The sequence below is a fragment of the Artemia franciscana genome, chromosome 1 (assembly GCF_032884065.1).
Source record: "Artemia franciscana chromosome 1, ASM3288406v1, whole genome shotgun sequence".
Classification (NCBI taxonomy): domain Eukaryota; kingdom Metazoa; phylum Arthropoda; class Branchiopoda; order Anostraca; family Artemiidae; genus Artemia; species Artemia franciscana.
In genome coordinates, this window is record NC_088863.1 from 54,510,816 (window position 1) to 54,524,570 (window position 13,755).

At 34.5% G+C, this 13,755-nt stretch overlaps 1 protein-coding gene across 1 annotated transcript in view; it reads right to left on the reverse strand.

Annotated features, from left to right (window-relative positions):
• LOC136031417 (uncharacterized) overlaps positions 1-13,755 on the reverse strand; it is an 80,990-nt gene that overhangs the window by 4,666 nt on the left and 62,569 nt on the right. Inside the window, exon 8 of the mRNA XM_065710977.1 lies at positions 10,422-10,502. Coding sequence (XP_065567049.1) covers positions 10,422-10,502 — 81 coding nt within the window. The remainder of the gene's footprint in view (positions 1-10,421; positions 10,503-13,755) is intronic.

Below are 13,755 nucleotides of genomic sequence, written 5' to 3' on the forward strand. Positions count from 1 at the left end.
GTTAATGAAAACCAATCCATTGTTAATGAAATATCAGAGAGCCCTACGGATTAGGGTTTAAGCTCATATCCGCAAAAATATGGAATTTTGTATGTTTTTCACTAGAAGAAAGATCACGAATGCGTACTAATTTGTTAATTTTTTCTCTTCTCCATTTTCCCCAGGTGTGATCGTATTGAACAAACGATCCTAGTAGATCGGAAGAAGGCTCATTCGAAAAGAAACTGCAAATTTTCAGTGCCTTTTTAATCAGCCATTAAAAGAGTGGGTAGTAACTAGCCCCTCCCCTATGCATTTTTCCTTCAATTATATCCAATCCAAATTTTGAAATGGTCACTTGATTCATCATAGTTGATAGGTCAAGTAACTATACCTCTGGGACGATATGCCTCCTCCACTAAAAAAAACACTAGGTAAGGGGCTATTGTTTATGCAGTTTGCTCTTTATCTATAGATACGAGATCTATAGATACGAACTCTAGGGAAGGGGCTATTGTTATTCAGTAGCCCTTTATTTACATATAGTATTTGCTGTTGTGAAATATACGAAGACTGTCACAAATGATTTCCCACGGGGTATATTTTCCGCGGGGAAGAAGTCTTTGGGGGACAAGGAGGAATTTCAATGGGGAAATTGTGTACACTAGGAGAAGGACTGTAATTCATGCAATTTGCCCACTGTTTACAGAGCATTTTTTATTGGGAAACATACTGTGTTTTTTCGAATTGGTCTTTCCGTGGGGAGAGATTTTCACTGGAGGGTGGCGGGAATTTCTGGCATGGTTGAAAAAAGATCCTCCACTAAATGAAACTAGACCTACGTTGCCTGAGCAACGTGAAGTGTTGCGGCAACCTTTGTCTGGCTTCGTCAAATAAAGTGTTGTGAGAGCAACACTTTGGTTTTATTTCTTTGCTATCGGTTAAACGCTGAAGTTGTCAGCCTATCGAAGCTTTTAAAACGTTATGTTCAAAGAAGAACGCGATCAGTAATCACATGATCAAAGGCTATTCCTCAGCGTTGAAAAAACAACAATAACAAAAGAATATCGAAAGAAGGGACTAAATTGACTTTGCAGCCAGTTGAACTTTATCCTTTTCAATCGTAGACATCGTGACGGATCAAGACTTGTAACAATCTATATATATAAAAATAAGTTGTCTGTGGATCTGTGGATCAGGTGACGTAAAAAAAGTAAAAAAAGGTAAAAAACTAAAAAAAAAACTGAAAAAACTAAAAAAAGGCAAAAACTACAAAAAAAACTAAAAACTAATAAAAAAAATAAAAAGCTAAAAAACTAAAAAAACTAAAAAAACTAAAAAACTAAAAACTAAAAAAAAACCTAAACTAAAAACTAAAAAAAAAAACTTAAAAAAAGGAAAAAACTGAAAAATAGAAGAGAAAAAGAAAACTAATAAAATTAATAAAAATAAAAAAAAATAAAAAAGATAAAAACTAAAAAAGTAAAAAGAAAAAACGAAAAAAAACTGAAAAAGCTAAAAAAAAGGTAAAAACCAATAAAAAACTAAAAAGAAAAAAAGGAAAAAAACTAAAAAAAAATTCATCTAAAAAACTAAAAAAAACTAAAAAAGGTAAAAACTAAAAGAACTAAAAAAGAAAAAAAAAACTAAAAAAAGGAAAAAAACTGAAAAATAAAGGAGAAAAAGAAAACTAAAAAAATATAAATAAAAATAAAAAGAATTAAAAAGATAAAAACTTCAAAAAAAACTAAAAAGAAAAAATAAAAAAGCTAAAAAACCTAAAAAAAGGTCAAAACCAATAAAAAAAAACTAAAAGGAAAAAAAGGGAAAAAATTAAAAATTTATTTCATCATATACCAATTCAAAAACGAATGTATACCGGGATGACGACCGGGACACAGGGAATATAAATGACGACCGGGACGCAGGGCTACAACTACAACGGTGACGCTGAAAAATAAGTTGTCTGTCTGTCTATGGATCTGTGGATCTGTGGATCAGGTGACGTAAAAAACGTAAAAAAGGTAAAAAACTAAAAACTAAAAAAAAAAAACTGAAAAAACTAAAAAAAGGCAAAAACTACAAAAAAAACTAAAAACTAATAAAAAAAATAAAAAAGCTAAAAAACTAAAAAAACTAAAAAACTAAAAACTAAAAAAAAACCTAAACTAAAAACTAAAAAAAAAACTTAAAAAAAAGGAAAAAACTGAAAAATAGAAGAGAAAAAGAAAACTAATAAAATTAATAAAAATAAAAAAAAATAAAAAAGATAAAAACTAAAAAAGTAAAAAGAAAAAACGAAAAAAAACTGAAAAAGCTAAAAAAAAGGTAAAAACCAATAAAAAACTAAAAAGAAAAAAAGGAAAAAAACTAAAAAAATTTTCATCTAAAAAACTAAAAAAAACTAAAAAAGGTAAAAACTAAAAGAACTAAAAAAGAAAAAAAAACTAAAAAAAGGAAAAAAACTGAAAAATAAAGGAGAAAAAGAAAACTAAAAAAATATAAATAAAAATAAACAAAATTAAAAAGATAAAAACTTCAAAAAAAAACTAAAAAGAAAAAATAAAAAAGCTAAAAAACCTAAAAAAAGGTCAAAACCAATAAAAAAAAAACTAAAAGGAAAAAAAGGGAAAAAATTAAAAATTTATTTCATCATATACCAATTCAAAAACGAATGTATACCGGGATGACGACCGGGACACAGGGAATATAAATGACGACCGGAACGCAGGGCTATAACTACAACGGTGACGCCGGGGGCACAGGGGGGACATAAATGACGACGGGGACACAGGCAATGTTCGATTAGCAATCACCATCAACAAAGCTCAAGGGGCAACAAAGCTCACCATCAAACAAAGACGAACGGGACGCTCAAAGAGAAATTACAGACTGGAACATTGGGACACAAATGACGACCGGGATACTGGGAATATAAATGACGACCGGGACACAGGGAATGTTCAATTAGCAATCACCATCAACAAAGCTCAAGGGCAATCATTAGAATCATGAGGTATAGGTCTGAATATGGATTGTTTTTCCCATGGACAATTATATGTTGCATGTTCAAGAGTCGGTAAACCTGACAATCTAAATAAATGACGACACTCAAAGAGAAAGCGACCGGGACAAAAGGAATGTTCGATTAGCAATCAACAAAGCACCGGGACACAGGGAGTATAAATGACGACCAGGACATAAGTAAAAAAAAAACTAAAAAAACTAAAAAAAAGGTAAAAACTACAAAAAAACTAAAAAGAAAAAAATATATAAAATACGATGGATATATAAATGACGATGGCGACTCAGGGAATGGTCGATTAGCAATCACCATCAACAAAGCTCAAGGGCAATCATTAGAATCATGAGGTATAGATCTGAATACGGATTGTTTTCCCATGGACCATTATATGTTGCATGTTCAAGAGTCGGTATACCTGACAATCTATTTATATGCACAGACAATGGGACAGCAAAGAATGTTGTATATTCGCAAGTTTTACGTAGTTAAAAACATATATATATATATATATATATATATATATATATATATATATATATATATATATATATATATATATATATATATATATATATATATATATATATATATATATATATATATATCTATCTATATTCACAGGTGGGACATAGGGACACAACTACAATGGCGCGTAACTAATATGGCGCGTAACGACTTACGCGCGCGGGGGGGCTTGGGGGGGGGCGCGAAGCGCCCCCACTAACTAGGTGTTGGGGTGGCGCGAAGCGCCACCCCAACAGCTTGTATCTTATATAATCTAGTTCGTATTATAAAGCTATCCGTAACTTTTCAGAATCAAAATACCATAGATGACACTCTATTAATTATTACGAAACTGCCTCGTTGTTTTACGTTATCGTTTGTACCCGTTGCGCAAACACTTAATTTTAGGTTACAGTGAGTATGGGTAGCCTACACCAACTAGCAAAAGTTACAAACTCCTCTTCACTAAAGATGATTGTAGCCTAACGGACAATTATTACTTACAAGTCCCCTACATGTCTTACCACTGGAACAAACTCGGTCTTAGCATCAAATACACTGGAAACAAATAATAGGTACACAAAATAGCAAAATTTGCAAACCCCTCACTGCCGAAGATGATTATGAGCTAACAGCTGACCTTTCCTTATAAGTCCCCTACGTGTCTCACAATTGATATCGGCTTGTTTTTGGTTTCAGTGTGTACCCTACTACTGGAGTTGTCAACCACTTGAAACTTTCAAACTAGTATACCTCATGAAGGAATTTTTGTATAAAAAAATTAATGACGTATACTTTGATCAGCTCATCAGGAGCTATCGATTGCCGTCGAAAAAAATTATATCTGTCTTGGTTCAAAAGTTGATTTTTTGCCGTAGGCCAACTTTCTAAAGTCACCACTTAGAAAGGGGCAAAGGATAGGCTCCAATTTCTTTAGCAATGACAGAACTTTTAAAGTTTAAGAGGTGCATCTGATAACATTTCTCTACCTCAGTCCCAAGTCCGGAAAAACAAATGATAAACCCAGCGAAAATCACGGTAGCACTTTCGGACCCGTGGGAAAATGCCGCTTTTTTGCTTCTGTAAATTTTTCTATTTATCACCCAAAGAAGATATATTGGCTGTGGGGCCGGGTAACTACCGCATATATTTAACACTTATAGATTTTAGTCCATCTTCAATTTGAAAGTGGTGCCTGCCTGCTTGCCTGCTAGAACGGAGCTTTCCACTCGAAAGCAGAAACATGGTTTGATGAAAAGAAAGCTTGGCTGCACAACTTCAGATACTCCTCTCTGACATAGGCTACATAATTCCACTTCACTTCGCACACCATAGGCTCTGGCTCGTGGACAAGCAAAAACCATCCTTTTTGGCCCCAGGCAAGAGATCTGCGGAGCTTTCCAAAATGTAATACCATATTCATCAAACCAGCCTGAGGTCCACACTTTACGTAAAAACCGCACAGGTCGGACCCTTACCAGTTTCTGGGAATAAGCCGACATCGGTGGCATTAAAAAAAAAACGGGACAAAACCAAAGTGTTGCTGTCGCAACACAAATGTTCAAATGAAAGTAAGGATAATCTTTCGGGAAGAATTAATGCAAGGGATTTTAAATCCCGACCGGATCCAGTGTCATTAGGAGGGGGGACCGGAAATCTTGGAAAACGCTTAAAGCGGAGCTATCAGGATGAAACTTGGTGGAAAAAATAAGCACAAGTCAAAGACAGGTGACTGACATAACCGGACCGGATCCGCTCTCTTTGGTGGAGTTGGGGGGGGGGGGAATTAATTCGGAAAAATTAGAAAAATGAGGTATTTGTAACTTACGAACGGGTGGTCAGATCATAATGAAATTTGATATCTAGAAGGATCTTGTGTTTTAAAAATCTCATTTTATGACCAGATCCGGTGACATTGAAGGGAGTTGGAGGGGGAAACCGGAATTCTCGTGAAAATCGAGGTATCTTACGAATGGGTGATGTCTCAGATGCTCCATTTCCAATTCAAATCGGCTCCGGGGACATATTGGGTTGGAGGGGGGAAATAGAAATCTTGGAAACCGGAAATCTTGGAAAACTCTTAGAGTGGAGAGATTGGGATGAAACTTGATTGGAAGAAGTTATACATACGAGATCTATAGATACGAACTCTAGGGAAGGGGCTATTGTTTTTGCAGTTTGCCCTTTATTCACATATAGTATTTGTTGTTGTGAAATATACGAAGACTTTCACAAGTGATTTCCCACGAGGTATATTTTCCGCGGGGAAGAGGTCTTTGGGGGACGAGGAGGAATTTCAAAGGGGAAGTTTTGTACGGGAGGAGGAAGACTGTAATTTATGCAATTTGCCCATTGTTTACAGAGCATTTTTTATTGGGAAAAATACTGTGCTTTTCGAATTGGTATTTCCGTGGGGAGCGATTTTCACTGGAGGATGGCGGGAGTTTCCGACATGGTTGAAAAAAAAAAGATCATCCACTAAATGAAAAAGTCAAATGACAGCAAGGAGAATCTTTCGGGAAGAATTGATGCAAGGGAATTTCCCATGGGGAAAAGGCGGATTTCATGTTATGATTTGAAAAATGATGAGGAATTCAAAAAAAAGTTTTCTAACTAAAAGTAAGGAGCAAAATTAAAACTTAAATTGAACACAAATTAGAAATCCGTATGGTGGGGGGCTACCCCTGCCTCAGCCATTGGTTTCTACGCTAAAACTTAATTTTTTTTCACAATTCCTTAAACAAAACCTGCTTGAATTGGAATGAGTAGCATTCTTAAAGAACTTTAAGACTATAGCGAGTAGAGCGAATGTCGATGAAGGGACGGTCTACATCATATAATTTCTGATTATTTCAAGTTTTGGCGTTGCTCTTCACTTTCAGTTGTAAAAAACCTGTTCTTTTTTCTTTAATTTTTTAACCATGGGCCCAACTCGGACATATCAAGACGCCATGGAGTCTGAACTTTCTGAAAAACGACTTAGTCGACAGATCTAGAGTTCAGTTCAATTTGGAGTTTCATTTTCTGCTGGATTAATTGCCAGTAACAGAGAGGCACTGAAGGGGCCTTGAGGTCCAGACCCTACCCATTCAAGTAATTCTAAATTTGAGGGCAGTCCTTATGTAAATTAACAAATTTTTTTTTATCTCTCACAGCTAAAACATACGTTAAACCTTACGAAGGCTCAACAAGTGTTCAAGCTTTTGTGTTTGGTAGATTCCACAAACTTATGACTGAGGTACGGGATGGTGCTGGGCTCCCTAATGGACAGCTTAATACTTGAAAAAAGTCATTCTTTCAGTAGGACCATGGTTACGACAACATCCGTGTTGCACCGGTAGCTAGCAAACTAGTAAGAAATGATCAAGTCCAACAGTATAAAATAAAATAGCACATAGCTCCTAAAAGGAGAGGCATATCAAAAAACAAAGAACACTATTAGAACCGCCTTGTTAACTACCTCTATATACGAGACTAATTGTCTCTTGGCTTGAACAACAAAGAAAATAATTTGGCTTGAAAAACGAGAAAAGTGGCTTCAATCACGATATTCTGCATTGACGGCATCTTTTTTCCGATTTTTTCTCCTCAGCTAGCGGCGCAATGGAAAATCATAGAGAGCTGTTTAATGGCTCACTTGAAAGGAAATTGATGTATTGAAGAATCTTTCGTAATTAACAAAAATAATTTTTAAAAATATAATCGATTTTTTACAAAAAAAAGTATTTTTCTATAACTCTGTAGTAGCAAATGCTATTAACATCTACTTGAATACGAAGATCAAATATGATTTTTAATATTTTAAAAAGCATGTAGACATAGTTGCATAAAATGCAGTAACTTTTTGAGGGCTTTAACAAAACATCTGATTTGTCAACAGAAACTTGAACGATTTCTGAAAATTTTAAATAAAATAATTGTATTTAATCTCTCAGTTCAATGTTACAATTGTCTCCTGTCCTAACAAAGAACAGTATAAAATAAAATAGCACATAGCTCCTACTGATTGTAGGACTACAGACTTTGTAACCAAAAATTAAAAACATGTTAAAAAATATCGTCCAGAAGGCATAACAAAACTAAGTTCTGCCTGGGATATGTATCACTTGCTTTATCCGCAAATTTAAGTATGCAAAAGAACGAGTGCTCTTTCGGGGGAGGAGCTCAAAATTTGGCTAGAAATATCAGAGTAAAACAGTAGACAGTTCATGGAGAAAAACTGTACGCAAAATCCTGTACCATTAGCTGAAACTACCAAGTTTTTTCAAAGAGCTATGACTTCTCTAAAGGAACCCATTAGCTTGAAGATTTCACCTCTTTCGACACCAAATAGGGCTCAAGTTGTGATTTTGCGAAAGTAGGTTCCTTTCATATTACTGGAGAGGGTGGAGCAGATCCTAAATAACATATTCTCACAGCCACCAACATGTTCGGAATATAATTTGTCCTAATTTTGAATTCTTTCCTTTCTGAAGCAGGATAACTTGATCTTTTTTTTGCATAAAGAATTTACCATCCGCATTGTTGTCTTTGTTTTTTACAAAAAAAAAATCTTACCAGTCTTGTTTTTATAGAATTCCTGTTAGCGTTGTATTAAATAATGCTCATTTTTTTACGTAGGCCAATAATTTCGTTTCCCATATTTTTTATTCAATTGCTCCATGAGAGTCATATATCTCGGTATGATGTAGATGATAAATAATTCATCTTTATTATTGGCAACACGATTCTCAGACTACAATGCAGCAGGTATCTTGGAATTTTGTTCATACCGCCTAAATCAAGGGCCGAAATGCTAATTTTCTACACAGGACAGCGAATAAGGACTCTTTGCTGCGGCAGGTCCATCTTACAGTTCTTGGGGAGGGACAAGAGGGGATGGGAGATGCATAGAAATTTATATTGGAATGAAATGCCCTCAACTTTCTATGGCTGTCAGTTTGACATGGTAACGTTTTTGAAATCAAGGGGGTCTTCTATTTAAACTATTTTTCATGATAACCACATAGCAGAAAGGGATGGGGTCTTTGGAAAGGGATTTATTTGGTTATATATTCACCCACAAGTATCATAATTTTGGACAATTTCAAACTTGAAACTAACACCTCCCCCCCCCAAACAAATGTCATATCCTTCAGAAACAAATTCCTATGTGAATGTCAGTTTTTAGTTGCAATAAAAATCCTATTCTTCAGTAAAATTAAACGCAACAGACATGCCTTTTCGTAACTTTAACTAATGTCATGGTAAAATTTAAACAGAGACCAAGACAGACAAACTCAATTTTGACTATGCAAATGAATATAATAATCTTTTGATCTAATCTTATTGTCAACTCTTCAATGAATAATAGGACATTAAAAAGTAAAAATAGTTTATTCAGGTTCTACGGAGCTGAAGTTTTCGAGGTCTAAAAAAATTTAGTTCTTGAAAAAACCTATATTTCTGAAAAAATCAAAACAGAATAATGACAAAATAATAAAACAGGCAACATTTTAGCTACTAAAGCTCTTAACTAATCTTTATCTCAACTATGCGTACGAGGTATGTTCCTCTTGAAAGCTTAGGAACCGTTAAGTTACACAGTTGTATTATTGAGTGAACTAGCACGGCATCTAATTCTAGATTAATGGACCACTTAAATTTGCAATCGAATAAAAATCGTTAACTTAAAGTGCTACTTCAAGAGCTTTTTTATTCTCCCTCTATGACCTACGAACAAATTTTGTTTATAAACAAATATTCATTAAAAAAAAATACATACACCCATTGTTAGTAGATATAGGATTATGCAAAAAAGGAAATAAAATTAAAATGATTTGGCAACTTTGCCAAAAATTTCTTAGAAATCTACAAATAGTTTAGTGTTACTCTTTACTCGAGAAACAATTGCGTAGACCAGGAATATTCACGGAAATCAAGGGGAATTATATATCAATTGCTACACCCCCTTCCTTAAATCTAATTCTATGTTCATGTGAAGACTCAACGAGCCATTATGTTTTCGTATTACTATCCCCCTTCCAATATCATTTACCCGCAAGGACATCCGAATGAAGTATTACACAAGATTTTGTTTCATCCTATAAAGGTACAACACATATACTGGCGAAGAAGGGGCTGCTTATAATCCGATTACTTTTGACTCTTAAAAAGGACACTAGAAATATGATTTTCAATCGAATGAACACCTTCCAAAGAGTATAAAACCACCCCTTTCACATACCATGCGTTTGATAAAATATAAGATCACATTGAAGTCCTTATGACCCTTTACAATTGGCAATGCTAGACCGATGTCTACTGATCTGGTATGTTTCGTACTTTTGCTCAGAAAATGTGATAAAATGAATGATTCAATTCATCTGAAAAGGAATTGCTAAATTTCATTAGAAAATCAGATTTCTGGTCATTCTGATACCCGTTAAGACATCGGATCAACCTTTCGAGGTATCCATCTTATATTTTATCTCTGGCTTCTCAATTCTCCATGTGGAGAAATTTTCAGTGGAGGGAGGGAATTATCTGAGGATAATTATCCGCAAGGAGGGGGGGTATAACCCGGGGGAAGCTACGACTAGAGCCGACATGTACCGGCTTTGATATGTTTTCTTGTACCTTTCAAATTTTTGGCATATTCTTAGTTCATTTTGAATTTTAGCTTCTGCATTAGAAAAAAAAAACATATGAGCTTGAGTCTAAGACTAGAACTGCATTGCTAATTTTACCAAAACTCTAATGAAATCCATCTTAGATGATTATAAATCAATTTTGCCGAATCATATAGTCTACCCTAACCAAGGGGGCCGTCCAATTTTAGAAATCGTGGTTACCAGGTGGCGTGTGACAAGCGTGATAGAAAAATGTGGGGAACACGTGGCGTTCTGACATTAACGATGTAAAAACGAATTACCTGCGTCCAAGATGTTATATAAGCAACATCTAATAGGCGATATTCCGGTAACAAAAGCTCGGAATGACATAGAATATCCACCTGAAAAAAAAAAAAAATATTGATTCCTTGATTCTTAGGTGTCGTAACTTCTTTTTACTCTAAGTATTTAATTAGTGGTTTCAATTGCTGACTGTTCAATTAATTGAAAATATCAACACAATGCCATTCAGTGTGTTTGATAAGTATCATTAAATTTATTTAGATGATATGGAATACGAACTCACTTTTAAGCAAAATTTTCAAATCTTTAGTTTACATTTTTGCAAGTCAGATTTTGGCCATTCTTTTATCTTTATTTTTTTTTTTAACAGTACTAAGAATTATTTTCTTTAATTTTTCTTCTATTTTTCGAAACGTAGAAAAACGAAAAAAAAAATATAATTCACTCTCAGTACAAAAAAATATTAAAAAAGTAAAAATTCAATCTTTTCGGCCAAAACTTTTACTTTTCCTCTTTTCAAAGAGACAAATTAAAAAAAGAACCAACAACAAACAAAGAATAAAGATCCACTTTTTAGAGGATGCGCTTTTAAATTTCAACTAAATCCCTAAAACTTGCGTGAGATCTTCAATGGAGATAATAATGGATGCATTATCAAATAGTTCGTGGTAACGAACTGTAGTAACGAGCGACCCGGCTCAATAGTAACCGAAACTCTAAAAAATGGAATTTTGATACCAATAGTTAAATCAAAAGAATGGTATTTTAATGCTGATTTTAAATATATAAGTTCATCAAGATTAGTCTTACCCATCAAAACTTACGAGCCTGAGAAAATTTGCCTCATTTTAAAAAAGGGGAAACACCCCCTAAAAGTCATACGATCTTAACGAAAATCACACCATCAGATTCAGTGTATCAGAGAACCTTATTGTAGAAGTTTCAAGCCCCCATCTACAAATATGTGGAATTTCGCATTTTTTGCCAGAAAACAAATCGCGGGTTTTTTTTTTTTTTTTTTTTTTTCTTTTCCAGGGGTGATCGTATCGACTCAGTGGTCCTAGGATGTCGCGAAAGGGCTCATTCTAACGGAAATTAAACTTTCTAGTGCATTTTTAAGTGACCCAAAAATTAGAGGGCACCTAGGCCCCCTCCCACGCTCATTTTCCCCCCAAAATCACCGGATCAAAATTCTGAGATAGCCATTTTATTCAACATAATCGGAAAACTTAATAACTTTTCTTTGGGGACGACTTACTCCCCCGCAGTCCCCGTGGGAGGGGCTGCAAGTTACAACTTTGACCTGTGTTTACATATAGTGATGGTTATTGGGAAGTGCACAGACGTTTTCAGGGGGATTTTTTTTTTGGTTTGGGGGGAAGAGTTGAGGGGAGAGAGTTACCGGCGAGGATCTTTCCATGAAGGAGCATCTCATGGGGGAAAAGACTTTCAATGGAGGGGGCGCAGGATTTTCTAGAATTATTTAACAATGCAGAAATAAATGCGAAAAGTTTTTTCTACTGAAAGTGAGAAGCAGCATTAAAACTTAAAACGGACAGAAATTATTACGCATATGAGGGGTTTACCTCTTCGTAATACCTCGCTCTTTATGCTTAAGTGTTTTTAGTAATTTCAACTATTTATTCTACGGCCTTTGTGATTCAGGGGTCATTCTTCAGGAATTGCAACAAAATTTCAGCTTTAATGTAAAGAGCGAGGTATCGACGAGGGTGAGCCCCCTCATATGTGCAATAAAAACATATGAATATAGAAGTTCGCTATGTAATTTAATTCGTAAGTTACGTATACTTTTTACTTATGAAAACAATCGTAAAAATTATAAGTTATAGTTGCCTTTTTAAGCAATCAAAAAATTAGAGGGCAACTAGGCTTCCTCCCTTGCTCTTTTTTTCTCAAAATCTTCCGATTAAAAATATGAAAAAGCCATTTAGCCCCAAAAAATGAATATGCAAATTTCGGTTTAATTATTTATGTGCGGAGAGGCAAGATGCGGAGAGGCAACATCCATTAATTCAAAAACGTCCAGAAATTAAACAAAAGAAATAAGCTTTTTTTAAATTAAAGTAAGAAGCGACATTAAAACTTAAAACGAACAGAAATTACTCCGTATATGAAAGGGGCTTTTCCTCCTCAAAACCCCGCTCTTTCCGCTAAAGTTTTTTACTGTTTTAAAATGTAGAGTTAAGAGAAAGAGTATGTTATTTCTTTAATTTTTCTTCAATTTTTCGAAACTTAGAAAAAAAATATAAATTACTATCAGTAAAAAAAAAAATAATAAAAAAAATTAAAAATTCAATCTTTTCAGCCAAAACTTTTACTTTTCCTCTTTTCGAAGTGAAAAATTAAAAAAAGAACCAACAAATAAAGAATAAAGATCCACTTTTTAGAGGATGCGCTTTTTAATTTCAACTAAATCCCTAAAACTTGCGTGAGATCTTCAATGGAGATAATAATGGATGTATTATTAATGAAACAAAGCGGTCCTCTTTTCCGATTTTTTTTTTTGTATAATCATGCTTAGCCAGTTTGGTCTCTGAAACAACATACGATTATTATGTGTACTTGTCTATTTATTAGACTTAAATAGTAGTCTGTAATATTTTATGAATAAGGTTCATAAGTAGCAGGGACAGCAGGAACAAAATTTGCCTATACTCCAAAAGGAACGCCTAAGGGCTTAAAGAGTGCTTACAATACGGATGATACACCTCATTAGCATATTACAAACGGAACGTCATTTATTCCGTCACTATAGCCTATATGGGTACAGACTTTAAGTAATTTATTCCATCGCTACAGCCTCAATGGGTCCAGGGGGGACGTAATTTATTGTATCGCTATAGAATCAATGGACCCTGGAAATAAATACTTTATTCCATTGCTATAGTCTCAATGGATACAAAAGATACGTAACTTGCATAATCGGTGCATATAGTCTATATTCAAAGGGGAGCATAATTTACATACTCAGGTCGTACTACTTAAGAGGACGGATGGAAATAAGTTGAAATACACGTTCTATAGACACGTTCTATAGACACGTTTTTTTGTATGAAAAGCCTTGAAAACTGTGAATATCAACTTTTAAAAATCAAGAAAAAGTAGGCTCGATCACCGACGTGGATCAGCATATATTTGTTGAAGTCCATGAGGGGAAGGTGTGTTTTTCACGGGGATCGTATCTTGGAAACTGACCCGACTGGAAAACGCACCGTTGAAAATTCAGATGCAGTTTTTCTGGATATGAATTCCCTTTCTGCAGGCAATATTTCACTACTTTTTGCCGTGTGGTAATTACGAATGGCTTAACAATCCTTGTGCTCCAAATTT